This window comes from Vombatus ursinus, unplaced genomic scaffold (assembly GCF_900497805.2).
Source record: "Vombatus ursinus unplaced genomic scaffold, bare-nosed wombat genome assembly UNPS02011700.1, whole genome shotgun sequence".
Classification (NCBI taxonomy): domain Eukaryota; kingdom Metazoa; phylum Chordata; class Mammalia; order Diprotodontia; family Vombatidae; genus Vombatus; species Vombatus ursinus.
In genome coordinates this window covers 6738133-6764454 of record NW_020951478.1, presented here as the reverse complement: position 1 = coordinate 6764454, position 26322 = coordinate 6738133, and the positions used below count along the sequence as shown (strand labels likewise).

The 26322-nt window shown below is 39.7% G+C and overlaps 1 protein-coding gene across 1 annotated transcript; it reads right to left on the bottom strand.

Moving 5' to 3' along the window:
• Window positions 1-1934: 1934 nt before the first annotated feature.
• CUNH13orf42 (chromosome unknown C13orf42 homolog) lies at window positions 1935-25313 on the bottom strand. Its single transcript, XM_027856915.1, has 4 exons — window positions 24897-25313; window positions 5925-6072; window positions 3305-3545; window positions 1935-2109 (listed from the first exon to the last, which is right to left on the bottom strand). The coding sequence occupies exons 1-4, from the start codon at window positions 25311-25313 to the stop codon at window positions 1935-1937; spliced, it is 981 nt and encodes a 326-aa protein (XP_027712716.1).
• Between the last annotated feature and the right edge of the window lie 1009 nt (window positions 25314-26322).

The following is a 26322-nucleotide window of genomic DNA, read 5'->3' as shown; positions in this document are numbered from 1 at the left end:
CTCTTTCTGCTTTAATAATATTATGCTGGGGTTCCTGTTGCTTTGGCAGGGACAAAACTGAGACTCACAGTGATTTCTTAGTTACCATTCTAAGATAATACTAGTATTTATTAGCACATTAAAGTTTGCAAAGCACTTTACATATTTTATTTCATTTGATCCTCATAACAACCCTGTGAGGTTGGTGCTATTATTATCCTCATTTGCAGGTGAGGAAACTGAGGCAAACAGAAGTTAAGTGACTTGCCCAGAGTCATACAGCTAATCCAAGGCAGGATTTGAATTCAAGTTTTCCTGATTCCAGGTCTATCTCTCTATGTACTAAGCCAGTTTATGTGCTATAAATGACATTGCTGACTAATGCCTCCAAGTCCTTCAAACATTTATTTATCAGAGGAAAATAAAATGTCTGGTGTCTTCAGGAATGTGTTAGTAAAAGCAACTACGTGTTAGCATAAGCAGTAAAAAAAAAAAAAAACCAACAAAAACCCATCTTTGAAATTGGCACTCAGAAAAAAAAATTGAGACAAGATTAAAAACAGTTCCAAGAATTTTCTCCTTGAGAATGGAAACTGCATAAAAAGCCAAAGAAGGCAGTAGAATTGAAATGTAGATTAGTGCTCAAAGGAATGAAAGGTGTTTGGGATCTTACATTCAAATTCACAAAAATGAAAACTTTAAAAAACAAAACAAAACCCTGCCCAAGTCAATGTCATCTCTAGGACCCTGTGAGTGTCCTGAGGAATTTACTTCTCTGCTCAAAACACCCTAAGGAGTGCTTGGCCCCAGGGAGATTAAAAGGAGGCCTTCTGCCCAGTCCCTCACCCCCATGCCCAGTGCAGAGACAAGGAAGGAGGAGAGAGTGGGATTAGTATATTCTCTGGCCCTTTCTGAGGTAAAGGTAATTAAAACATTGAATTCCTTTACTTCCCTGTGGCTGGTGGGTCTTTAGGCTGCATACATCTTCTATGGATTTATTGAGTTGGAGGAGATTGAGAAAAGAAAATTAATCTTTCTTCCCACTGGTTCTCCTCTCCCAAATATCGATAAAATGGATCAGAGAGAGCTGGAGGGTGGACAGCAGTTATATAATAATGAAAAGACAACTTTTCTGTACAAAATAGAAGCATAGTTATTCTAATATTGAAGTAGTTTGCCCAGAAGCCTCCCTTGGAGCAACCAAAGAGAAGGAAGGGGTCAGTGATCCCTTGAACTCTAGCTAGAATGAAGAAGGAAATCTGGAAGAAGATCAGAGCTTGGCGGATAATTATATCCTAAATTTTTCCCCTCTGATCTGAGGGGCCTACAGAAAGGAGACCCCTCAGGGTACACGGTAAGGGTCTTTCTAGATAGAGACAGAAGGAAGGGAGGGCTTTAGCAAACTTGCTTGGAGGACCAGAATTTAAACCTTTTTTCACTAGATCAGAGAAAGGTTTCTTTCTCTGCACTTTGTCCTAGCCCAAGGCACTGTTGTTAATATCCACTTGGACACATGATGTGGCTTAGATCATTAGGCAGAACGAAAGAAAAATGATCAAGTGTAGCAAACAATGCATGACAACAGTGAGTCTTGAAGATTGTGACTATAGACTTCTCTGATCTAGGAAGCAGCCCAGACTGCCCTCAGGGAAACCAGGAGCTAGAGGTGTTCTTCCACCAATCCATCAAAAACCTCAGGGGGTTCTAAGCAGGTCTATTTGGCAACAAGAAGGCACAAAGCCTTGGGAAGAGAGGGCAGGCTGCTCTGTGTATGACTCGATCATCCCAGGTCATTTTTTTTATGGTTATTTTTTTTTAAAGAAGCATAAGTATTTTATTCTTAAACTGTGCCAAAAACACACTGCCCTGAATTGAGCATCAAATTGCTTCTCCCCAGAACACAGTTGAGGGACCAGGCCAGCTAAGGGGCAAGGGACCTAGGGCAAAAACTTTTCTCAGTACATAGTCTGTTGCCAAGGACTCTCAGAAAGGAACCAGTGTTGAGAGGGGACCTCTGCCTCGTAGCTTTCTTCTCTGGATGCTGCCATTGACTCCAGGGAGAAGAACTCTGTATCCCATTCAGGTTCTTCACATGTTAGGCTGAAGAGAATCTGCTTGGAGGTCCCCAGGCTGGAGGGAAGAAGGCAGAGAGAAGGCAGTTAAGCCTGATTTGGGGCTGCCCTGTACCACCACAGATCCCAAGAAACCTTTGACTTTCATTATTTCCTGGGAATGCGCTGATCATTCCCCAAATATTGGACTTTTCCACTGATGATCCATGGTTGGCATGGAGAGAGGGAAGTTATAGCCATGGGAGAAGGAAAGACTTAGAGTGAGACTTTAGACTCTGGCTGGTCCTCGGGGGGGGGGGGGGGGGGGGGGGTGCCTTTAGGGGGGGGGGGGGGGGGGGGGGGGGGGGGGGTGAGACTGTTACTTTAAGTGGAAGGAAGGGCAGTGTAGAGATGCTGCTGCTTAGAGAGACAGTATGCTCTCCTGTGGAAAGATGACTTAAAATGGAAATGCTCCCAGTGGAAAGATCGCTGGACTCAAGAGTTGAAAGCATAGATAAAATTTCAGCTCAAGTTGTGTTTCTGTGGACAAGTAACTTAGCCCCCCCGAGTCTCAGTTTCTCCACTTTTAAATAGGATAATACTTGCCCAGAGTAGTTAAAGAGCTAGCCTTGGAGGCAGGAAAACCCGAGTTCAAGTCTGCTCTCTGATGCATGCTAGTTGTGTGACCATGAGGGTGGTATTTAACCTCTCAGTGCCAAAGAAAGCTCACTGAGACTATAGACAGGGATGGAATCATATAGCAAATGATATAGGAAGCTCATATAGGAAACTTCTGATTGATAGGATTTATATTCTTGTAAAATTATAACTTACAGAGAAGTTGTTGATATGCATCAGTGGAGGGAATTTCCACACTGGGGAGCTCCCAATACTGCTGAAATCACAAGTCTAGAATTAAAAAACAAACTCCCATTCCTTACCTCTCAAGCTTGTGAGGAAAATACTCTGAAAAAAAAACCCATAAAAACAATAGGAACATAAACTATTTTTAGTCTTTATCTTAGGGCAGCTTGATGATGCAGTGGATAGTGCTCTGGGCCTGGAGTCAGAAAGACCTGAGTTCAAATCTGACCTCAGACACCGTGTGTGACCCTAGGCAAGTCACTTAACCCTCTTTGTCTCAGTTTCCTCATCTGTAAAATGACCTGGAGAAGGAAGTGGCAAATCATTCCAGTATCTTTGCCAAGAAAACTCCAAAATGGGGTCATGAAGAGTCAGACAGGAGTGAATAAGTCCTTTTCTTAAGTACTTACTCTTTTCTGCTGGCTTTGGGTTTAAATTTTAAGGTATTGAAAGCACCCTCCACTGCCTTGGGCAAGTAAATGGGATGCCTTTCCAGCCTCCTCTGAGTGCCGATGGTCCTCCTCTCAATATTCTTCCGAAGATGACTTTCCATTATCCGAATGGTATGAGACGTGATGTCTTCTGAGTGCCTTCGAGGGGCCCGAAGGATCCAGTTGGAGTGTAAGCTGTGTTCCTGGGAGCTGGTGGCCACTGGAAGAAAGGAGGGATCATCCACAAGATGGCTCTCTGACCAGGCAAAGGTGAATCACAATGCAGGAACCAAAAAATACAAAGACAGTAAAGAAAGGAGCTGAAAAGTTTAAGATATTTCCCATTTGGGGACCAAAAAAATGGATACCATTTATTGGTTACAAGGGAGTGTTTCTATGGGAGAGAGGGAGAGAGTAGGTGGAAGGTGACAAAGGAGTCAAAAAAGGACAATGAGTGTCAATTAAATATTAAAAAAAATACACTGAAGACACACAAATTCAGAAGGGGACAAAAACAGGGTGATTTTGTTTTTGTTCAGTCATTTCCGACTCTTTGTGACTCCTTGAGCCATAGCACAATAACGCTGTCCATGAGATTTTCTCTGCAAAGATATTGGAGTGATTTGACATTTCCTTCTCCAAGTGGATTAAGGCAAACAGAGCTAAGTAACTTGCCCAGAGACACATGGCTAGTAAGTGTCTGAGGCCATATTTGAGCTCAGATCTTCCTGACTCTAGGCCCAGAGCTCCATCCACTGAGCCACTTAGCTGCCTGTTAAAACTTAATTAAACTTAATGTATGCTTTTAATAAATGAACAGAAATTCATAGTCTCATATACAATTCTCTTTTTTGTATTTGGAATGGTTGTTAATTATTGTTAAGTTCATAATAAAAAAAATTTAAAAATTTTTAAAAAAAGAACATTATTTTCAGATTTTGAGAGTCAAAACAAAGGTATAACTCTCTCAGAAATATCTCCACTGAACTCTCACATATAACAAACTGTTCTCCAAATCTCAACCTTAGGAAGTCTGGGTCAGGGGCACTGTTTAGGAACATTTCACAGAATCCAGTGGTGATCAGAATATCCTCCACATCACCATGAAGGCCAGATGAACAAGAACATCAACAAAAGAGTTGAATTCCCTTTGGGCATTGGATAAACTTCACAAGAATTGTGGAATAATCACACCAAATGCTCCCATATCCCTAAATTGGTCTAGATTGAATTAAGACAGGAAAGAAAACACCATTTAATTAGACCACTGTTAATAAATCATATTTCAAAGCTGTTGAAAGGTAAATAGTAATTTTAAGGTGAGCTCAATTCACCGACCCACTTCTCTCTGGAAAAGGCTAATAATATACCCTTCTGAGAGGAAAAAAATTCCCTCAATCTTTTCTGAGACTGGGTGGTAGGGGGAGAGGGGTGGGGTAGTAATCCTTTTTAAATCCAAGTTCACCAGAGATTGTCCTGAACTTTGTCTATGGAAGGACTATGATTTTTGTTTTGTTTTGTTTTGTTTTTCCTTTTTGGTGAGGCAATCCGGGTTAAATGACTTGCCCAGGGTACACAGCTAGTACATGTCAAAGACCAGATTTGAACTCAGGTCCTCCTGACTCCAAGGCCAGAGCTCTATCCACTGTACCACCTAACTGCCCTAAGGACTACATTTCTCTGGCAGCACCAGATTGTGTTGGGCCTGGAGACAGGAAGACCTGAGTTCAAATATAACCTTAAACACTTGATAGCTATATACCTTGGGCAAGTCACTTAACCTCCATTTGCCTTGGTTTCCTCAACTGTAAAAAGAAGATAATAATAGCACCTTCCTCCCAGGGTTGTCATGAGAATCGAATGAGATATTTATAAAGTGCTTATCACCCTGCCTGGCACATAGTAGGTGCTTAATAAATGCTTGTTTCCTTCCTCCCTTCTGTGTATACTATAGGTTCATGGATTAAGAGTTGTCAGAGGTCATCTAGTTTAACACTCTCATTTTAAAAATGAGGAAACTGAGGCACAGAGAAGCTATGACTTGCCCAGGGTCATAAAAATGGTAAGTTGCAGACTTGGGATTTGAAGTTAGGTTCTCAAATCTCAAATCTTCAAATCCATGGTTCTTTTCTACTGTAATATGCTACTTCCCATGCAAGTGGGTGAATGATATTGGGCTGTGGAAATGAGGGCAACAGTCAGTCATTTAATAAATAAGCATTTATTAAGCACTGACTACATACCAGGAATTGTGCTAAAGATATAGGGAGCAATACAGTAGCAGCAGGAGCAGACCCCCAAAAAATCTCCTGTAAAACAGGCCTGGTTTATTTTTTCTTTTGTATTCATAGCACTGTCACACCATGAACATAGCAGGTGCTTAATAAATGTTGAATTGAATGGCATTGGAAGAAGAAGGATACAGAAGAGCTGGAATAGTAGTTGAGAGACTCGATGTAGGTGGGGCTAGGCAGAAGGCACTGTTGGGGTCCCCAAAGGGAAAATGGCAACATCAGCCTATGGCCTTAACTAAGCACCACCCACTCCATGTCTTTTGCTACCCAAACAATTCCTTTTTCAATGTGTTTGGTGCATTTACCATCAAAGTCGACGTCTTCATTTGGGGGCTCTGCCACAGGAGCTCGAGGACATTTCTCTGTCTCCAATTCAGCAATGATGGAATCGAAGAAAGCGATGGCTTCCATTACATCTGCATTCAATCGAGGTGCTTTCTTCAGTGGTATCTTCTGTAATACAACAGAAAGAGATGAGAAGGCACTGATTCACTATCATCCAAGAAGATAAGAAAAAAAAAATGTTTGCTAAATTGAATTGTTACCCAACTGAGCAATAACAGTCTCAAACTGAAACAAATAGTGAGTCTTCTATTTGCAAATTAATGGGATTTAAAGGATGTGTTTCAATAAACATTTGCTGGGGTAAAGGCAGGTATCACAGAACCACAATTCTACCAGCTGAAGAATACCTCTATCTCAAGAAGAGAATGAGAAAGACACCCCAGAGCCTATAACTACTAATAATAGCTAGTGTTTATGTACAGGCATACCTTGTTTTATTGCTCTTTGATTTATTGTGCTTCACATATATTGGTATTTTTTTTTTTAAGAAATTGAAGGTTTGTGGCAACCCTGCATCAAGCAAGTCTATTGATATCATTTTTCTAATAGAATGTGCTCACATTGTGTCTCTGTGTCATGTTTTGGTAATTCTCACAATATTTCAAACTTTTTACATTACAATTATATCTGTTATAGTGATCTGTGGTCAATGATCATTGATGTTACTTGTAACTGTTTTGGGGCATCATGAATTGTGCCCATGTAAGATGATGAGCTTAATAAATGTTGTGTGTTCTGACTGTGCCACCAGCCTGCCATCCCAGCCTCTTTCCTTGTCCTCATGCCTCCCTATTCCCTGAGACACAAAAATATTGAAATTAGACTAATAACCCTACAATGGCTTCTAGGTATTCAAGTGAAAGGACGAGTCAACTAATGTGGCAAACTTCATCATTGTCTTATTTTAAGAAATTGCCATGGCCACCCCAACCTTCAGCGAGCACAGCAGCCATCAACATTAAGGCAAGACCTTCCACCAGCAAAAGATTATAGCTCACCAAAGGCACGGGTGATGGTTAGCATCTTTTATCAAAAAAGTATTTTTATTAAAATATGTATGTTTTTAGATATAATACTATTGCACACTTAATAGACTACAATATAGTGTAAATATAACTTTTATGTGCACTGGGAAACCAAAAAATTCATGGGATTCACTTTATTGCAGTGGTCTAGAACCAAACCCACAGTATCTCTGAGCTATGCCTGTAGGACTTTAAGATTTGCAATGTGCTTTACTTATGTTATCACATTTGACTTCTCACTGATCTTTCTCTGTCCATGATTTACTAGGCTTGCCTAGTAAACAGTCTTAGTTGCCCTGGGACAGTTGGTATATTCCCTCCCCCAAAAAAGTGACACTTTATGCCTTTTAAAGTATGCCATTTCTTTAAGGTATACTGTTTTAGGCAGTCCTTGATACATGGCTGCTAGGCTACTGCCTATACCTTCGCTTGGGCCTTTTCCTCTTCAGAGAACTATGAACTAGGACGTTGAAAGTTTTCCTTGGTGCATTAAATGGCCTCTTAGTCTCCTTGCATGTTAGATTTCTGTGCAGGTTACCATTGTCACTGATAGAAGGAAAGGAGTCACTTTCAAAAAAGTAGCTAGTAGAAAGAGCATTACAAAGCTTTATGATATTGGAGCTAGATTTGGAGTCGAAAGTTCTGAGTTGGTTTTGCAGCTTACTAGCTATGTAACCCTTGGTCAGCTCTCCAACCCTGAATTTCTCTGAGCCTGTCAACGAAATAGGCATAATACTTGTACTATCTAATAGGTTGTTGCGAAGATCAAGTAAAATAATATATGAAAAGTGCTTTGTAGGTGATGACATTTCAACATATTTCAGTTGATCTGTGACTTCACTGGTGTGAGCAAGCGCTTCACTAGGGCAGATTAGAATCCTTCCATACTTTAGTAGAAATGGTATAATACAGTGTTGAGGCAGCTAGGTAGCACAGTGCATAGAGTGCTAGGCCTGGAGTCAGGAAAACTCTTCTTCCTGAGTTCATATCTGGTCTCAGACACTTTCTAGTTGTGTGACCCTGGACAACTTAACCCTGTTTGCCTCAGTTTCCTCATCTGTAAAATGATCTGGAGAATAAAATAGCAAACCACTCTAGCATCCTTGCCAAGAAAACCCCAAACGGAATCATGAAGGGTCAGATACGACTGAAGAATTACTGAACAAGAATGCAGTATTATATAGTAAATGGAATGCTGGACTTGGGGTCAAGAAGACCTGAATACAAATCTTGTCTATGACACTTGCTAATTGTGCGGTCACCAAGTCACTTAACCTCAATAAGCCTCAACTTTCTCATCTGTAAAGTGGGAATAATAATAGTAGTACCTACGTTTTGGGGCTTGTTGTGAAGCTCAAATGACATAATATATACAAATATATGCAGACTTTAAGTGTTGTATAAGTTTCAGTTATTGTTATGGACACCATGAGCTACTGTGCCTGAAAAGGTCATTATCTCATAGGCTGCCTCCTAGCAATCAGCCTTGGCAGATTCAATTAAGCTTATCCTCAGACATTGATTCTGACAAAGATTCTATAAATCTGAGTTCTTATTATTGAATGAGTTGGGGTAACCAGGAAAAAGAAAAAGAGAGGAGTTTTAATGGCATTTCAGGAAAGGAGTATACAGATTAGAATACCACCAAGGGGGAGTAAAATAATTTTAGTTGCTAAGTGTAAAAGTCACCAGTTCCACCAGCTGCTGCCAGTCCTTTTTAGCCTAGCTCTAGAATTGTTTTCCTTGGTAACCAGAGGCATTAGAAGCATTGAGAAGAATCTCCTTGCAGTTTTGTTAAGCGGAGTCCCCAGGATGACTGGAATAGAACCAGCTTAGTGACCCAGAAGTATGATAGGATTTAAAATGAATGTTTGGCCTTAACTTAAATAAGAAATTAGACTGAGAGAGTTGGAGTAACAGCAGGAGGGGGAAAGGAGTTCAAAAAACAAACTTAAAAGTCTAAAAGTTTCTCTAGCCAGCTGGCTGGATACAGTTGGCTAGGACCTGAAATCACAAAAGAGCTAAATAGCCCTTACAAAAACTATTGGACCTCTCCTTTAATGAGGGAAAAGTTCAAGCAGCAGCTGGCCATAGAAAACATAGAGACATCCAGCAAAGAACAGTATGGAAGAGAGAACAGAACAGCGCAGGGCCCTCATTCAGCATAGCTAATATTTATATGATGCTTACCATGTACCAGATACTATGCTAAGCTCTTTATAATTATTATATCATTTAATCCTCACAACAATCCTGCTATTATTATCCTCATTTTACAGATGAGGAAACTGAGGCACACAAAGACTAAGTGACTTGCCCAAGGTCACACAGCTAATATCTGAAGCTGAATTTGAACTCAAGTCTTCCTGACTCAAGGCTCTCAATGCACTGTGCTCCCTAGCCACCTAAATAAGTAAATAAATGAATGAATAGATAGCTAGGTAAATAGCTAGCTAGCTAGGTAGATAGACAGATAGATAGATAGATAGATAGATAGATAAGACAGAATCAGCATGTGAGGAGACTAAATCATGGGATTGAGGACATTATATATAATGATATTATATATTCATTTTATGTCATTATTTATAATGACTGACTAGAAATATTTATGAATTCAGGTTGACATAAGCAATTATAGATTTAAATCTTTTAAACTTCATTTGGGAAATGTAGTCTTAAAGCTGAACAAGAGTAAAAACTGTAGCTTGGCATGATGGGAAACAAGATGATATTTCCCTGTGTGTGCATGTATATGTACATAAATACACATCTATGTATAAATAAGGGATAAAAACTGACCTTGTGATTTCCTTGATTTAGAAAGCTCCCAGGTAAAGAAACTTTCTACTGATGCATGTTGGCATCTTCTCTGAAATTTCTAGTCTTAAGGAGTTGACTAGAGCAGTGATATCAAACTCAAGTAGAACAGGTCCATATTGACTTGGAAAATCATAAATTAGCATTATCTATGTTTTATTTTTTTTTTATTGATTTAAAAAATATTTTCCAATTGCATTTTAATCTGGTTTGTGCACCACTGGGGAGTGCTGACCTCATGTAAGCCCTCAGTCCCCATGTTTGACACTTCTGGTCTAGAGGTCAAGCCCAGGACCATACAACCAGTACGTATAAAAGGCCAAATCTGAACCCAGCTAGGTGGTTCAGAGTGCTGGGCCTGGAGTCAGGAAGACCAGAGTTCAAATCTTAGACACTTACCAGCTGTGTCACCCTGGGCAAGTCAATTAACCTCTGTTTGCCTCAGTTTCCTCATCTGTAAAATGAGCTGGAGAAGGAAATGGCAAACCGCTCCTATATCTTTGCTAAGAGAACCCCATGGACAGCATGGTCCATGGGGTCACGAAGAACCAGACATGGCTGAACAACAACAAATTTGTGGTTCCAAGGTTGACTTTCTATGGGCTCTGACATGCTACCCCTCAAACGTGTCCAAATACATGAAATTCATATTTCTATGGGACTATTTTAAATAGGTTGACTTGTTTTCTTTTATATTTATAGAGTGTGCTCTTGGATTCGGACCACAACTAATCATTTCTCTTTGTCATACGAAAATAAAGAAAACATCAGTGAAGCATCTTTGCAGACATCCAGAGCTCTTCAGGTAAATTGAATCTTGCTTTAAAAGTCTACCCACAATTCCACACAAAAGGGGTAATTTGGACAGATTCCCTCCTCAACCAGATCATTTCCTAAGCATGTTTCATTGAATCATGAAATAGAAATAACAGCCTTTGGAGACATTTTTATGAGAAAAGGGGAAGGGGGGAGTGAAACCATTTAAACACTCCAAGTTTTAAAAGCCAACAGTGGTTTTAAGTAGCAAGCCTGTTCAGATCCACTAGTCCTCATTTGCCGTATCTGGCATTCAATTACAACTGTGTTTCTGAACTTACATCACAGATTGCAGAACTTGAGAGCCAGAAGGGGACCTCAAGACGAGACCTTAAAAGAAGTAATGACTTGCCCAAGGTCATTTATCTAACAAGAGGCAGAGCCAGGACTAGGCCTTAGGCACAATGCTCTGGAGCCAGCTCAAACCTGCCAGTGAGAGCTGGCTGTTAAATTTTCATTGTGAACATTTACACTTCAGAAATCAGCAAAAACTATAAATAAGAACTTGATTTTATTATTGTGTTCATTGCCTAGTGTAGACTTGAGAAAGAGGGGGAAAGTGTGAATAATGTAGATTACACTTTAAAATGTGTCATGTATACATTTTTTCCCCCAGAGAGCCAATTGTTAAACATTTGCCAGCATACCCCTGAACCCAAGTCTCCTGACTTTCATTACATTGAAATGTTACAGCTGCAGTTAAATGATAGCAAAGTCTGTGGAGGATAAAGCAGAGGGAAACATAATCTGAACTACTTAGGCTGAACTACTTTCCACAGGGAAAAGAACTGTAAGTCTATAATTTCTTGCAATGCTGAGAAGTCTCTGATAAAGGTCAACCCCTTAACATGTTTTGTTTAAAGAAGATATCTCAATCATGACAGAGAGATGGCGCAAAGGATATTGTGTTGAGCCTGGAGTCAGAAGACCTGAGTTGGAATCTTGCCTCAGACGCTTACTGGGTGTGTGACCCTGGGTAAGTCATTTAAACATTCTCTGTCTCAGTTTCCTCATCTGTCAAATGGGGATAACAATAAATAGCCCCTACCTCCCAGATTTGTCGTAATGATTAAATGAGATAATATATGGAAGTTCATTTTGCAAACCTTCAAGTTCTATATAAATGATAGTTTATTATTATTATTACTATTACTATTATTATTATTATTAATCTTGCCTCCAGAGTATTCCATTTTAGCATAGGATCATAATTAGATGTAGCCCGTAGCTTAGAAGCAGGAAGATTTAGATACTAATTTACCTGCCTCAGACATTTACCATCTGGATAACTCTGATAAGCTGATTAGTTTCTTTATCTGTAAGATAGAGATAATAATAGCACCTCCCTCTGTCCCCCACAGGGTGGGGCAGCTGGGTGGTGCAGTGGATGGAGCTTGGAATCCAAGAAGATTCATTTTCCTGAGTTCAAATCCGGCCTCAGACCTTTTACTAGCTGTGTGACCCTAGGCTTAACCCTGTTTGCCTCAGTTTCCTCATTAGTAAAATGAACTGGAGAAGGAAATGGCAAACCACCCTGGTATCTTTGCCAAGATGGGGGTATAAGAGTTGGACACGATTGAAAAATGATTGAACACACCCTCAGAAGGCTGTTAAGAGCTCATAAAGTATTTGGCCAACCTTAAAGCACTATATAAATTGTAGTATTTATTATTGTAGATGTAGAGTTAGAAGAGACCTCAAAAGTGATCTAATCCAACCCCTCATTTTATAGATGAGGAAAATGAGACCTAGGGAGATCAAGTGACTTACCCAAGGTCATACAAATAGGAAACCTCAGAGTCTAGGTTTGAACCTGGGTCTCCTTATTCCAGAGCCAGAGTTTCACAGAAACCCTGCCTCCAACATCCGGGTGGTTTGCCAATTAACCCTTCACTTGACCTGTTCCATTCATTTTTAAATGACTGGAAAGCTAACATTGGAACTAGACTCAAAACCACCTGAACAAATTGTCTTGTTTCAACTAGACCTGGCGTTTGGATGCTTAAAGAAAACAAGTATTGATCTCTTATCTTTAGAAGACTTAACAAAAGAAACCAATAGGAAAAGAACTTGGCCTTGTTGACTATTCACACTGTTGGGCAGAAGCTAACTTTAAGGAATGTTGCTACTGTTGTTTCTCTGGATTCTTGTGAACCTCTTATAAGTCATCTGAAACTATCCCTAGGGAGACATCTTTGCATGTGAACTTGTAACTAAATAAATCACTGTCGGACCATTGACCTATCTTCACATCTCAGCTGGGGCTTACAGCCTATATTGCCAGCTCTCAAAAGTTTGCCAGCCTGGCCTCAAAACTGCAACCCAGCCTATTGCTCCAAACATGGGAACATTTTAGGGCTTCCAAGCTCATTGGCTCTAAACCTATAGGCTTTAGGAGATCTCAGGAGAAGCTTCAGGCTTCTCATTCCCTCGCACCATGTGCCTGGTACTGTTCCAGCCACACCTGGAAACTTAGACAAGTAAACTCACGAGCTGACCTAGAACAGACTGCTCTTCTGGGTCCGCTTCAGAAGCCTCTGGTGGGCTATTCATTCCTTTATCATGATACAACTTTTTCTGGTGGAAGAGCATTTGAATCCTGATTGTGAATGAAAAGTGAAAAATGGACAATTATACATCATTAACTGAACGTTATTTATACCTGACCAATCTGTACACTGAGGGATCAAGACTCCATCATTCAGAGATCAATCCTTCCCAGAGAAAGATCTCCTCTCATAACTGGGTCATCTTTCCTACCTTCCTTGGCCAAACACACTGAGTCCAACCAATTTGTCAGTCATTGAAAGGATAGCATCTGTAGCTGGATCCCTCCTCCATCCCCCCAGCACTAGAGGCATCTGGGTGGCATTGTGGATACAATTGGACATGGATACAAAAAAATTTGAGTTGGAATCCTACTTGGGACACTTACTAGACCCTGTCCAAGTTACTTCACCTTCTCAAAACCTCAGTTTCCCCACCTCCAAAGTGGGAATAATCACACCTGACACACTAGCTTCTCAGATTGATCATGAGGTTCAAATGAGACAATGTATGGAAAATGCTCTGCAAAGTTTAAAGCACTGTATAAATGCTGGTTGTTATTATGATAACAAGGCAGCTGCAGTGTGGAATCAAGACCACAGGATTTGGGAGTCAGAGGACTTAAGATGAATCCTGGGTCAGCTGTTTATTACCTTTGGGACTATGAGTAAAACCACTTCCCCGCTCTGGGACTCAGTTTCCTCATTTATAAAATGGGAGCACTGGATTAGCTGCTCTCTAAGGATCCTTCTAGCTATAAATTCTATAATTATAATAGCTTTACGGTTTTAAAAAGCACTTCCTATACATAAATAATCTCAGAGGTAGCTTAGTGGCATAGTGGATAGAGTGTTGGTCCTAGAGTCAGGAGGACCTAAGTTCAAATCTGATGTCAGACATTAGCTGTGTGACCTTAGGCAAGTCTCATAACCCTGTTTGCCTCAGTTTCCCCATTTGTAAAATGAACTAGAGAAGGACACAAAACAAACCACTCTAGCATCCTTGCGAAGAAAATCCCAAAAAGGGTCACAAAGAGTCAAACATGACAGAAAAACTACTGAACAACAACAAAATATGTGCGCATGCGCGCGCGCGCGCACACACACACACACACACACACACACACATAGTTGTCTGAGTTTCCAAATAAGCCTGTGAGGGAAGTACTATGGATATGTTGTTTCCATTTTGTAGAGAGCTGAAATGACTTTCCTAAGGTCATATGGTTTTTATTTATTGGAGATGGGATTTGAATTCAGTCTTCCGGATCCTTATATTTCTCTTTCCTGATCATCCCCAAGCTTGCTTCGGTGCAGGTCATTCTTCCTCCCAAGCTATACTTCTGCATTTGTCCTAATTAACTTCATTCTGTCTGTTTCTGGCAACTTCTCCAGGCTTCCCCAGGGATATGAACTCTGTTCCTATCTCCCATAGCATCTACAATGACTCTGTTTCTCTTCCTTTCCCAATCTGTTTTTATCTGAAATAACTCCCATTTGCATAGTATTCCTAAACACTTTCCCCTGACAACCCCATGACGTAGTTTATTATTATTATCCTCACCTTACAGATGAGGAAACTGAGGCTCGGAGGACCTAAGTGACTTCCCAGTGGTCACATAACTAGTAAGTGCCAGAGATGAGAGTTGAACCTGACTTTCTGCCTCTCAAGTCTAATGTTCTTTCTGCCACATGTACCTGCTTTTCAGGCTTTCCATTCGTTATGCAGTTCAGTGATGACATATCAAGCCAGGGAATTATGTTATTCAAGGCACATGCCCTTCTGTTTCCAAGACAGTAACTCTAGGTGGTGGCCTTTAAGCTTTTAAGGCTCACCTAGCTGGGTTAAAAGCTGAACCCTTCCAGTCATGACCACAACAACCCAAATATATTTTGCTTGACCATACTTCTTTGTATGCTCTTCATATGTAGGGATGGAGAATGGGGGGATAATAAAGCGGCTGTGATGATGATGCTTATAAGGGAACAATATAAAGAATATACAAATGACGCTTTTAAAAAGACATAGGAGACTAGAGAGGAGTTTGGGGGAGGTGGGGGACACATATAGGCAGAGCAATGTTGGAAGTACCATGTAACATTTCATAGAGGAACAAGCTATAGGTTGTGGATTTGTGGTTTCTTGTATAATCGCTATTTTCTGGACTTCCTTGTGTATGGAAATGTTTATGTTTGTTGGTGATTTTCTAATTCGTTATAAAAACTATTTATAGGGGGAAAAAAGCTGAACCTTGGCTATTTACTATCTATATGGGAACAGTTCATTTGCTTCCAAAGTTGGTTGATCTTGAAGGATGGAATGAATGAATGGTCTCTTCCTTATGATATGTCCTAGATTGGTGACCATTAAGCTTTTTCACCACCCCCCTACCCCCTCTACCAACTCCTTCCTCTGCACCTCTATGCCTATTGATCTTAGGATTCTTCCTAATTTACATTAGACCCTCATCAAAGGCAAGTGTAACAGGGTCTACATACTGCCAAGAAAAGTGGAGAGAAAGGAATAGTTTTTGTCTGTTTTCTTATTGGGATAAAGGATAGTATTTGTAGGGAAAAGAGACAATAGAGTGAAGTGATGACAATAAGGTGACAAAGAGATGGGAACCTAGAGCAGGAGGTCATTGATTTAGACATGAAGGGCCTCAGAGGTAGATGCTTGTTGACTTGTCCTAATGCAATGTTTATAATACGGTGTGTCCCAAAAGTCTTAGTGCAGTTTTACTAGCACTTAAAACTGTTAGTTTTAAGTTAACACTAACAAAACTCAAACTTAGGTTTAACTACTAATTTATTTTAGTGCAGTTTTAAGCTAGTGAAACTGCACTAAGACTTTTTGGAACAGGCTGCATGTAGCCTAAAGAAGGAGATGCTTCACTGTGTTTGCGCAATAGGAAACTCCTAGAGTCAAGGTCCTTGAGTGCGATGGCTGCAAAAATAAAAATGGAGGGGCAGCTACGTGGCTCAGTGGATAGAGCCCTAGCTTGGGAGTCATGAGGACCTGATTTCAAATCTGGCCTCAGACACTTACTATCCGTATGACCCTGGGCAAGTCACTTAATCCTGATTGCCGCTCCAAAAAAAAAAAAAAAAAAAAGGATGCTGATGAGCAGGCCCTCAGTCAAGACAAGACCTGAAGACCTCTAGTTCAACCTCTTGTTTTCTAGATAAAGAAACTAAAGCTTAAACTTTCTTTTTAATGGGCAAGAGACTTTCCCATGATCACACAGTTAGTAAGTATCAGAGATGGGATTTAAACTCAGGCCTTCTTGATTCTAGATTCTTTACTTTATCCACTATGCTGTACTATCTCTTAGTGGTTATAACATACTTCAAAACAACTACGTGGTACAGTGGATCAAGTGTTGGGCCTGGAGTCAAGAAGACTTGAGTTCAAATTCAGCCTCAGATACTGATACTCAGACAGCTGTGTGACCTTGGGCAAGTCACTTAACCATTGTCTGCCTCAGTTTCCTCTACTGTAAAATGGGGATAGTAATAGTACCTACCTCCCATGTTCATTGTGAGGATCTTGAATGAGATAATGTTTATAAAGTGCTTATCATACTATCTGGCACATAGTAGGTGCTATATAAATGCTAGCTATTATTATTACTATTATCAAGGCCTGGGAAGGATGCTTCATGCAAATACAGTGTTCCTATCAGCTATTGGAAGCTTTACAGCCCTGAACTCTGTGGTCCCCTCAGAATTTCCCTATGACCCTACAGTTAAAGGGCTATTCTACTCTGTTCCATTTTTCTAGATTTTTTCTATCTTCTGGGAGGAATCCAAGCTGTTAGGATACATATTTTTGACATTTTCTGTGAGGTGAAAGAAAGATTGTCCTTACTTGATTAACATATTGGTTTTTTTTTTTAACTTTGAATGTGTGTATGAGATCTAGAGAATTTTTATATCTGCGTCTCTGGGAACCTAGGCATGAGTTATATCCAAGCTGTGTTAACCAAAGAAATATGATTTGAGGGGTCCGGAGGTGGGTTACCTCTAAGACTGACCCTATGAGCCCAGAGTTGTAGCATTCCAGTAAACAGGTTGTATACAAATAAAGAAACTGAGGCACAGAAAGACCCTTGCCTAACCTAAGATCAGACGTCCAGTAAGAGCTGCGATGTGAACTTAGGTCTTCCAATGCCTTGCTCAGGACTCCTGTCACTGGATACCAGTATCTCTCCTACACAAAAGTTGTTAAGGTACTTCAGTAACTAAACTCCTTTGGATGGATGAAGTCCAAGGCAGGCTTCAGCTATGTTGAATTCACCTTTAGAACCAATACGGATATGGGGAGTGTCCAGTGTCCATCCAAGACATTGCTTCTCCATCAATCTTGCCTTTTCTCTTCCCCTCTCTCCTCTCTTATCTGGACTGCTGCCACGAGTTTACGTCTTCACTAAACCCAGAAGCCTGCATTCCATCGGCGGGGTCCTTAGTGTCACACGGAGCAAGGGGACGGCATTCCATGACGCAACAGCTCTTTTGTGCAACCCTACAGGCAGCTCTAAATAGAATGGGCCTTTTCTTCGGCCGTATCACATTACAGGCTCTCGTCCAATATGCTGTTCACACTCAGCCTTCAGTGGTTTTCAGAATTGCCCCTTTCAAGATTTCACCCCCCCCCACCATGGGTCTGCATTTCAAATTACCTTTTCACACGTGTCAGAGCGTGCAGCTTTCCATACCAAAGACCACTGGGTTTCTTGCCCAGATGTCTAACCTCTCCAGGACTGTTTGGATCCTCTTCCTAAGCTTGCTCTTTGCAGCTCATCCTCCCTGGTTTCACCCACTCTCCGAACTCTGGGCTCTTCCCTTCTCCAAGGCAGTGGGAGGACTACAGTCAGGCCTACAGAGCTGCCTCACCAGGGCCAAATGATGCACGTCCAGGATCAGAGATTTAGAGCTACAGGAAGATTGTAGTTGCAACACAGTGCAACCAACTGCCTCATTTTACAGATAAGGAAACTGAGGCGCAGAGGGACAGTGACTTGCTCACATGTGGTTAATTACAAAACATTTCCTCCAGCCCCCAAACTGGCCTCTAGTTCTAGTCCTGAACTCTTCCTGCTACCACTGAATGCTTACAAAAGGCTCGTCGCTGTTCTGTTCTTCTGTGACTCCTTAAACTCTACCTCCTAATCTCATTACTTACCTGGTAAGACTATACGTACATAATACATACATATGTGTGTATGCATAAACCCATGCTATTTCTTTCTTTTTTGAGACCCTGACTTGCCCCGGGTCACACAGCTAATAAGCGTCAAGTGTGTGAAGCCAGATTTGAGCTCAGGTCCTCCTGACTCCAGGGTCGGTGCTCTATCCACTGCACCACCTAGCTGCCCCTGTTGCTCTTTGTTTTCATGTTTTTCTCATCATTTACAAATTGTTTTTCATAGAAAATCATTGAGTCAAATTAGAAAGATCTGGGTTCAAGTCCTGCTTTTCTCTCTCTGTAATAGACCCGGGGCAAGTCAATTAACCTTTAAATGCCTCCCCAGGGGACATCTAAGAAAACAAGTTATTGATAAATTAAAGGAACTTCCATACCAAGAGTTCTCTATACCAATGACTGCATAGATGTGGACCAAAAATAAAAACACACATACATACACATAGACATAGATATAGATATAGATATATACACATAGATACCTATACATATGTACACATACATCTATGTAGTACATGTGTATATATCTACTATACACATATATACTACCATATGTAGTATATATCATATATAATATATAAGGGGCAGCTAGGTGGTGCAGTGGATAGAGTGCTGGGCCTGGAGTCAGGAAGACTTGTTTTCCTGAGTTCAAATACAGCCTCAGACACTTACTAGATATGTGATGCTAAGCAAATCACTTAACCCTGTTTGCCTCAGTTTCTTCATCTGTAAAATGAGCTGGAGAAGGAAATGGCAAAGCACTCTAGTATCTTTACCAAGAAAACTCCAAATGGAGTCACAAAGAGTCAGACACGACTCAAATGACTGAATAAAAATATATGGTATATACTATATATGGCAGTATACTATAAAATATTGAAAGTGTACTGAAAGTATAATATGCATGTATATACATATAAACTATGAGTGTATGTGTGAGTGTATATTATACATGTATGTACCTATATATGATATAATAGACTATATGGTATGTATATATATGTATATATATATACACACTACAAATTATTCATGTGTATAGTATATGGATACATGTATACTATATAGTCAACTATATGGTATATAAATCTATAGTATATATGCATATATGTATCTACTATAGATGTATATATGTATACATACATGTGTATATATACATATATATGTTTATGAAATTGGGGGAAAACAAAGATTAGCAGATTTAGTCCAGGAGATATTATAATTGTTATGGCTAGAAGAAAAACTCACAATGATAAAATCAATAATTTGTTAAATATTGAAGTATATATTGGGTGTCCCAAAAGTCTTAGTGCAGTTTAAACCTTTAATAGCTTAAAACTACACTAAGACTTTTGGGACACCTTGTATACATATAGTCCCCATCAGAGTGGTGACTAGGTGGTTCTGGATGATCTGGTTGGGAATCCATTGTAACTTTAAAATATTTTCCAGTCATCAAATCAACTAATGCCAGATATTATCAATTTTAAACATAAGGACTGTGAAGAGTCAGAGTAGAATACTAATCAAAATTGGGTAGAAATAATCAAAGAAAGCTTTCTGGAAAAGATGAGTTTTGAAAGAAGTAATGGATTAGTGGAGAGAAGGTTGCTTGTCACACACCACCAAGGGCATAGGAAGGAGAAAAAACAAACAAACCTTCTTTCAGCCTCTCTCCAATTCAACCAGATTTTTTTCCTAGAGAAAGGGGAGATGATGCCAACCACCAATGCTGTAATTTGGCTCCCCAAAATCAAAAATGAAGAGAAGGAAGCAGGACAGTGGTGTGACTGTTGGAATGACCACAAGGTAAATGCTGATGATTCTGTTGTATATCCCATGGGTAAGTGGTGTGCCCTCCCTACAAAACCCACAGTGTCCATCTCTATGATTTGCATGGATTTGAGGGAAATAAAATTGCTCATTGACTAATTTAATTATGTGAGAGAAAGGAAAAGAATGGGATCATGCTGGCTGACCAATTCAGATTTAAAGAGTCTGGAGCAAAACATTCATGGCAGAACTTCCTGTGATAGTAAAGAAATAGTAATAAAGGGGGTACCTGTTGATTGTGGGAATGGCTAAAAAATTTGTGATACATGAATTTATTATTATTGCACCAGAAGGAAAGACAAATATGAGAAATTCCAAGAGATATGGGAAGATCTATATGAACTGATGCAGAGTAAAGTTAACAGAACCCAGAAAATGATATACACAATGACAACAATAATGTAAAGAGAAATAAAATGAAGATGAGCCCTGTGTAATTATGGTGATCCATCTTGTTCCCAGAAAAGAGACTGGGAAAGAGCATCCCTCTCTTTCCTTTAGGGGTATGGAATATTGTAAATGTTGTCAGCTGAATTACTGTGTTGATTGGTTTTCTTTAACTTATTTTTCTTTGGCTTGTTGGTGCATGCCTGGTGAGAGGAATGTTTAGAAATTACTATGATATAAAAGCAAAAAGGATCAATATTAATCCATCGATAGGCTGGATGAAACCTTTTCATTCCTCATTTCTCATACATGACACGGTATGACCCAGGGCAGATGACCACTTGGTCTATGTCATTTAAAGTACTAGATCTAAGGAAAACTGTAAAATAAATAAAATTTATCTCAAAGTCTCATTTAACTCCTTTGTGGTAATCCGTCCATTTTTTCAAGGGATCAATGCCCTCATGACCCTCAGCTATCTTAGTAATGTCCCCTCTAGACAAGTGCAGCGATAGAGTCAGAAAGTCCTGAGTTTAAATCCAGCCTTAGACACTTACTAGCTATGTGACCCTAAGTCACTTTATTTGTTTACCTCAGTTTCCTCAACTATAAAATGGAGATAATAATAGCACCTATCTCTCAAGGTTATTGTGAGGATCAAATGATATATTTGTAAAGCTCTTAGCAAAATTCCTGGCACATAGTTGATGCCTAGCAAATACTTACTTCTTTCCTTCCTTCCTCTCTGCCCTCTCTTTCTTCTTTCCTTCCTCTCTCCCTCCCTCCTTCCTTTCTCCTTGCTTCCTTCCTTCCTCCTCTCCTCCCTCCTTCCTTCCTTTCCTATTTTATCTGTTTCCTTTCTTCCTTCTCTGTCCCTTCTTCCCTCCTTCTCTCCTTCCTTCCTTCTGTCCTACCTTCCTTCTTCTGTCCCTCCCTCCCTTCCTTTTTGTTTTAGAAATGTCCTAATTAGTTTTTTTGAGAGGCAATGGGGTGAAGTGACTTGCCCAGGGTCACACAACTAGTAAGTGTCAAGTGTCTGAGGCCAGGTTTGAACTCAGATCTTCCTGAATCCAGGGCCTGTGCTCTCTGTACCCATTGTGCCATCCAGCTGCCTCATTTTTAAAAAATGTGTGTGGGTTTTTTTTTTTTTTTTGAGGCAATGGGGGTTAAGTGACTTACCCAGAGTCACACAACTAGCTAATAAGTGTCTGAGGCTGGATTTGAACTCAGGTCCTCCTGACTCCAGGGCTGGTACTCTAACCGTTTCATCACCTAGCTGCCTCCCAAAATGTTCTGATTCATTCCCTGAATTATAACCTATTGATCCTGAGGTCCATTCTCTCAGGGACTCTGAAAGTTTGATAAATTAATTGGAGCTAAGCTTTTAGAAGTTCATTAATGAATTGTTACTTCCAGATGATGTCAATATTTTTGCAGGTGACTTCCCACTAAAAACAGCTTTTCTTCAAGCTCTACAGCTCCTTCTGCATCTCTGGCATCTGTACATTCTCAAAGGTCATCACTACCAGTGCTTAGAAAGCATTGTCTCCTCATCTTCACTATTCAGAATACTTTTCTTCCTTCTAGACTCAGCTTAAGTCTTAAGATAACTTTTTCTTATACTTATATGAGTGCAAGTCACATACCCTCACAAGACTATAAGCTTTTTGAGGGAAAGAAACAATTTCATTTTTTACCTTTTTAATCTCTTATGCCTAGTCTAGTGCTTGGCACATAGTAAATACTTCATAAATGTTTGTTCGATTGAATTAAATTGAACCCTTACAAGCCCCTTATCCTTAGCCAGGTGCAAAAAACTAAAACAACAGTATCTGACATGACATGGACTGACTTGTTCATAAAGTACCTTTTGTCCATTTGGTTACAAATTATCAGCCTTTTTACAAAATATGCAGGTCCCTACATATAAATATATATATATACATACACATATATTTATGTATATGTATATGTGTGTGTATTATATATACATGTATATGCCTATCCCTGTAACAGTGTCAGATGTTTTTTCAAGAGAACCACTAGCATATTGTTGGATCCTCTACAATGGGCTTATTACGTACCATTTTGTGTTGTAACTATTTATCTATGTTGACTGTAAACTCCATGAGGGAAAAGATTGCATCTTAATGAAGCTTTTTATCTCACTCAGTGTTCTAAACACAATTAACTCTTAAAAAATATTTTAATTAAATAGTTGTTGAACCTGAGACAGGCAGGTAAATTCCTTCTCACAACCTGAGACTTTGATTTTCCCATTCTGGAGCCCTTTCTAAAGTGCTTATCAGAACCTCAGGACCTTGACAGTTTCTCCATTGAACACCAGAGGCTGTGAATGAATCTTGAAAAGAACATGGAGGATGGACACTCCCCACATGACTCTCAGGGAGGAGCTTTTTCAATGATAGAATAATGCACTCAACTGAATTAATCCCAATTCAGTATTATTGGCCCTCTACTATTTGTAAAGATCTAAGCTTGGCATGATGTGTGACATAATTATGAGTAAGATAGGGTCCTTACACCAAAGAGCTTACAATAAAAAAAAAGAAAATGAGGCAAGTAGCTACTTCGAAGCAGTTCACATAATTCAATTCAACAAACATTTGTTAAACACCTACTACTACATGAAAGATATTGTGTTACATACTGGAGACACAAAAATTAAAAACGGTATCTTTCCTGACCTCAAGGAGCTCATAATCTAAAAAGCAGCTACAAGGAACATCATGATGTGCAAACTGTCTTCTTTGGCCCCTACCAGCTGCTTCCCAACAGATGACTGGCATGGAGGGAAGTGAGGTCATTTCTGAAGGATTTCCAAAGTTTTTATATGATCTTCACTCTATTCCCCAGATATTCCTGTAAACGCTATCCAGTTCCCTTAACACGGTCCCTACTCCTAATCTCCCTGTTTCCCTTCAGAAGGACAGAGGAGTGAGAGAAAAAGGAAGAGGAAGGGGATTCCCTCTTGGCAACATATTGATATTTATCACTGCTGTCAATACTAATCAATTCTTTCTGGAAGGGAGATCATTGGATCATAGTTTGGCAGACACTATAGGCCTTAAAATCCATAGAGTCCAACCTCTTCACTCTACACTGAGGTTAATGAAATTTAATAAATTTCCCAAGGTCACAAAGTTAGCATCAGAGGTATGATTTAAACCTAGGTCCTCTGACTCCAAAGTGGGTTCTTTCTATTGTAGCACAGTACATCTAGAATGATATAGCAAGCATGGCACCCCAGGAGGATACTGCAAGTCATTCTTTCTCTTCTTGTACAAGTGCCAAGGGACCTACTGGCCTACTTTCAGAGTGTTCAAATCATTCTTTGAACTGCTCATCTTTGGAGCTAAATATGGACAGTTTAAATTAGTGAGAATGACCCACGACACCTGAGATTTGGCAGTCAGTCAATCAACCATTCACCATTCATTAAGTGTGCACTGTGTGCACAACAGTGTAGAGAGTTACAAAGTAGAAAACACAAGACCTGCCCCAGAGTGGTTTATTGCCTAATCACTGGGGTAGAGAGAAATGAAAATATAAAAGAACATACAATAACAGATTCAAACCCATGTACATGATCAGTTTCTGGTCTACAAAGTTGAATATAGGAGTGATGAAAAGGGGTGATGCAATAGAAGTCATGTGATATAGCATTTCTTTTAGTCTCCATGTCCTCATAAAACGGAGATAATAACACCTGTTCTACCTACCAGTCCTTTTGTAAGGGCAAAATAAACCAAGGTTTACAAAGATCATTTTTAAAATACAGAACATTGAATAAATTCAAGGCATTCCAACAATTATAGGTATCTCTGAATTTGAGTTTTCTTCCCTCTATATACTGACTCTGGGATTCTCTGTGAGTCACTGACTGTCTCTGTGTCCATGGAAATAACCTTAAAACACCTAAAGAGGAGGCCTGAAGTTAAACTCTCTAGCTTGGTTTATATCATGACAAATTTGTCCCTAGAAATATCTGATTTTATCTTAATTTTCACTTTTCATCTGAATGTTGGCTATTGTGTGGCTGCAGTTATCTGTCTCTTCTTCCCAAGTTTTAAAAAAAATAAAGATAAGTATATCCTTCATTCCTCAGGTTGGGGAAAAGGAAAGGCAGTGTTCTGAAGAATAATTGGCAAGTGTTCAGAAATTAACTAAGTAAATAAATTGGACAGTGAAAGAGGAAAAATGGACAATGCTCAGAGGAAATCATGCCAGACAATTGGAAAGAAACTTATCTACCTATTATGGTACAGTTGTGCCTACCTTATGTTCCTTAAGAAGTAATGGGCCAAAAGGTTTTTTTCCTCCCTTGGAAGATTTGGAAGAAGTTGAAGAAATACCATGGGTGCGACTGGCCCTTAATTCATTGAGGCTGTTGAGATATTTTTTCCTCAGGGCTAAGAGGTCCTGTAAATACTGCAAGCAGTCCTGAGTCCGGGAGTAGGTCCATGCTTGATCCTCTTCATTTTGCTGGTAGTACATGTTGGTGTCAATGCTGGTGGTACTTTTGTATTTCTTTAAGGACTCACTGAATTTCTCTCCATTGCCTCCTACAACGTATACAGAGCTGCTGCGGATCAGCCTTACAGTTGGGCTGGTTCCATCATAGTAAGGGCTTTCATCAGTCAGGGACTTTCTCTGGGTATTGGACTGAAAGATGGAATGAATCTTTCTAAGCATGGTGTCCTGCTTCCCTCTCTTGGTGACTCCTAGATGTCTCACCTTCAGTCACTTGATCTAAACTGGAGCAAGGCGGTCTGCTTCCATACCCCTTCCTTTTACCAGAAGGTAGTCAGCCTCATGAGTCTCAGCATGTGAAAACTCTATCAGGTAGTCGACTGGAGCACATGTCAGATATGAAACATTTCTATTTAATAAGTAATGACAGCATAAACAATCCAAAAGCGCAAGTAGTGCCCAATAAGTGTCAAAGAAGACCTAAACATTTTTTGTGGCTTCAAAGAGATATTAGTGTAAATATCTTCCAGTTTATCTTCCATCAAAAGGGGCCCCAGTCAGATAATTGAAGCCAGAGAGTTCATTTCCTCTGCACTGTTCCCTTTCATTTCAGTCACTGTAATATATTGAGTACGTTGCCTGGATCAATTTTATTTCAGCTTTACAGAGCTGCATGTTCTGTGCTGACCATGGTCCTGAAGAAGTAATTCTTGGGTCCAAAATGAAATTCAGTTGGATAGGGATTAAAGACAGTACTAAGCTAGATCATAAGGAGTACCTGTTAGGTATATAAGTCATTCCACTAAGCTAGGATTGTGAAGGTTGGCATATGCAGCTTTAAGCTGCTGTTGATAAGTCCCCCACTCTGAGCAAGACTGTCTTTAGAAGGGACTTGGTCATGTGCTATGGTAACCAAGAGATGGTAGCAGCTATCTGATACTACCCCATTGTTAAGGATTAAGTGGATTCAGATATCTAGATCTATTACTTTCTTGACAAAAGTTTCAATCAGCCAGAGAGGTGGCAAAAAGTATTGTACAGAAGTATTACTTTGCATGATGACAAGTGAATTCAAACCTAAAATAAATTATTTTTCTTGGCTATTATATGAACTAGAATTTTAAAGTTGTTTTCCATGAGTATTTTCTCAAATAAATGATTTTTAAAAGATAGTCTATGTAATGAATGATCTTCATGTTTTCTATATGTTTTATTTCTCTTTCATAGATAA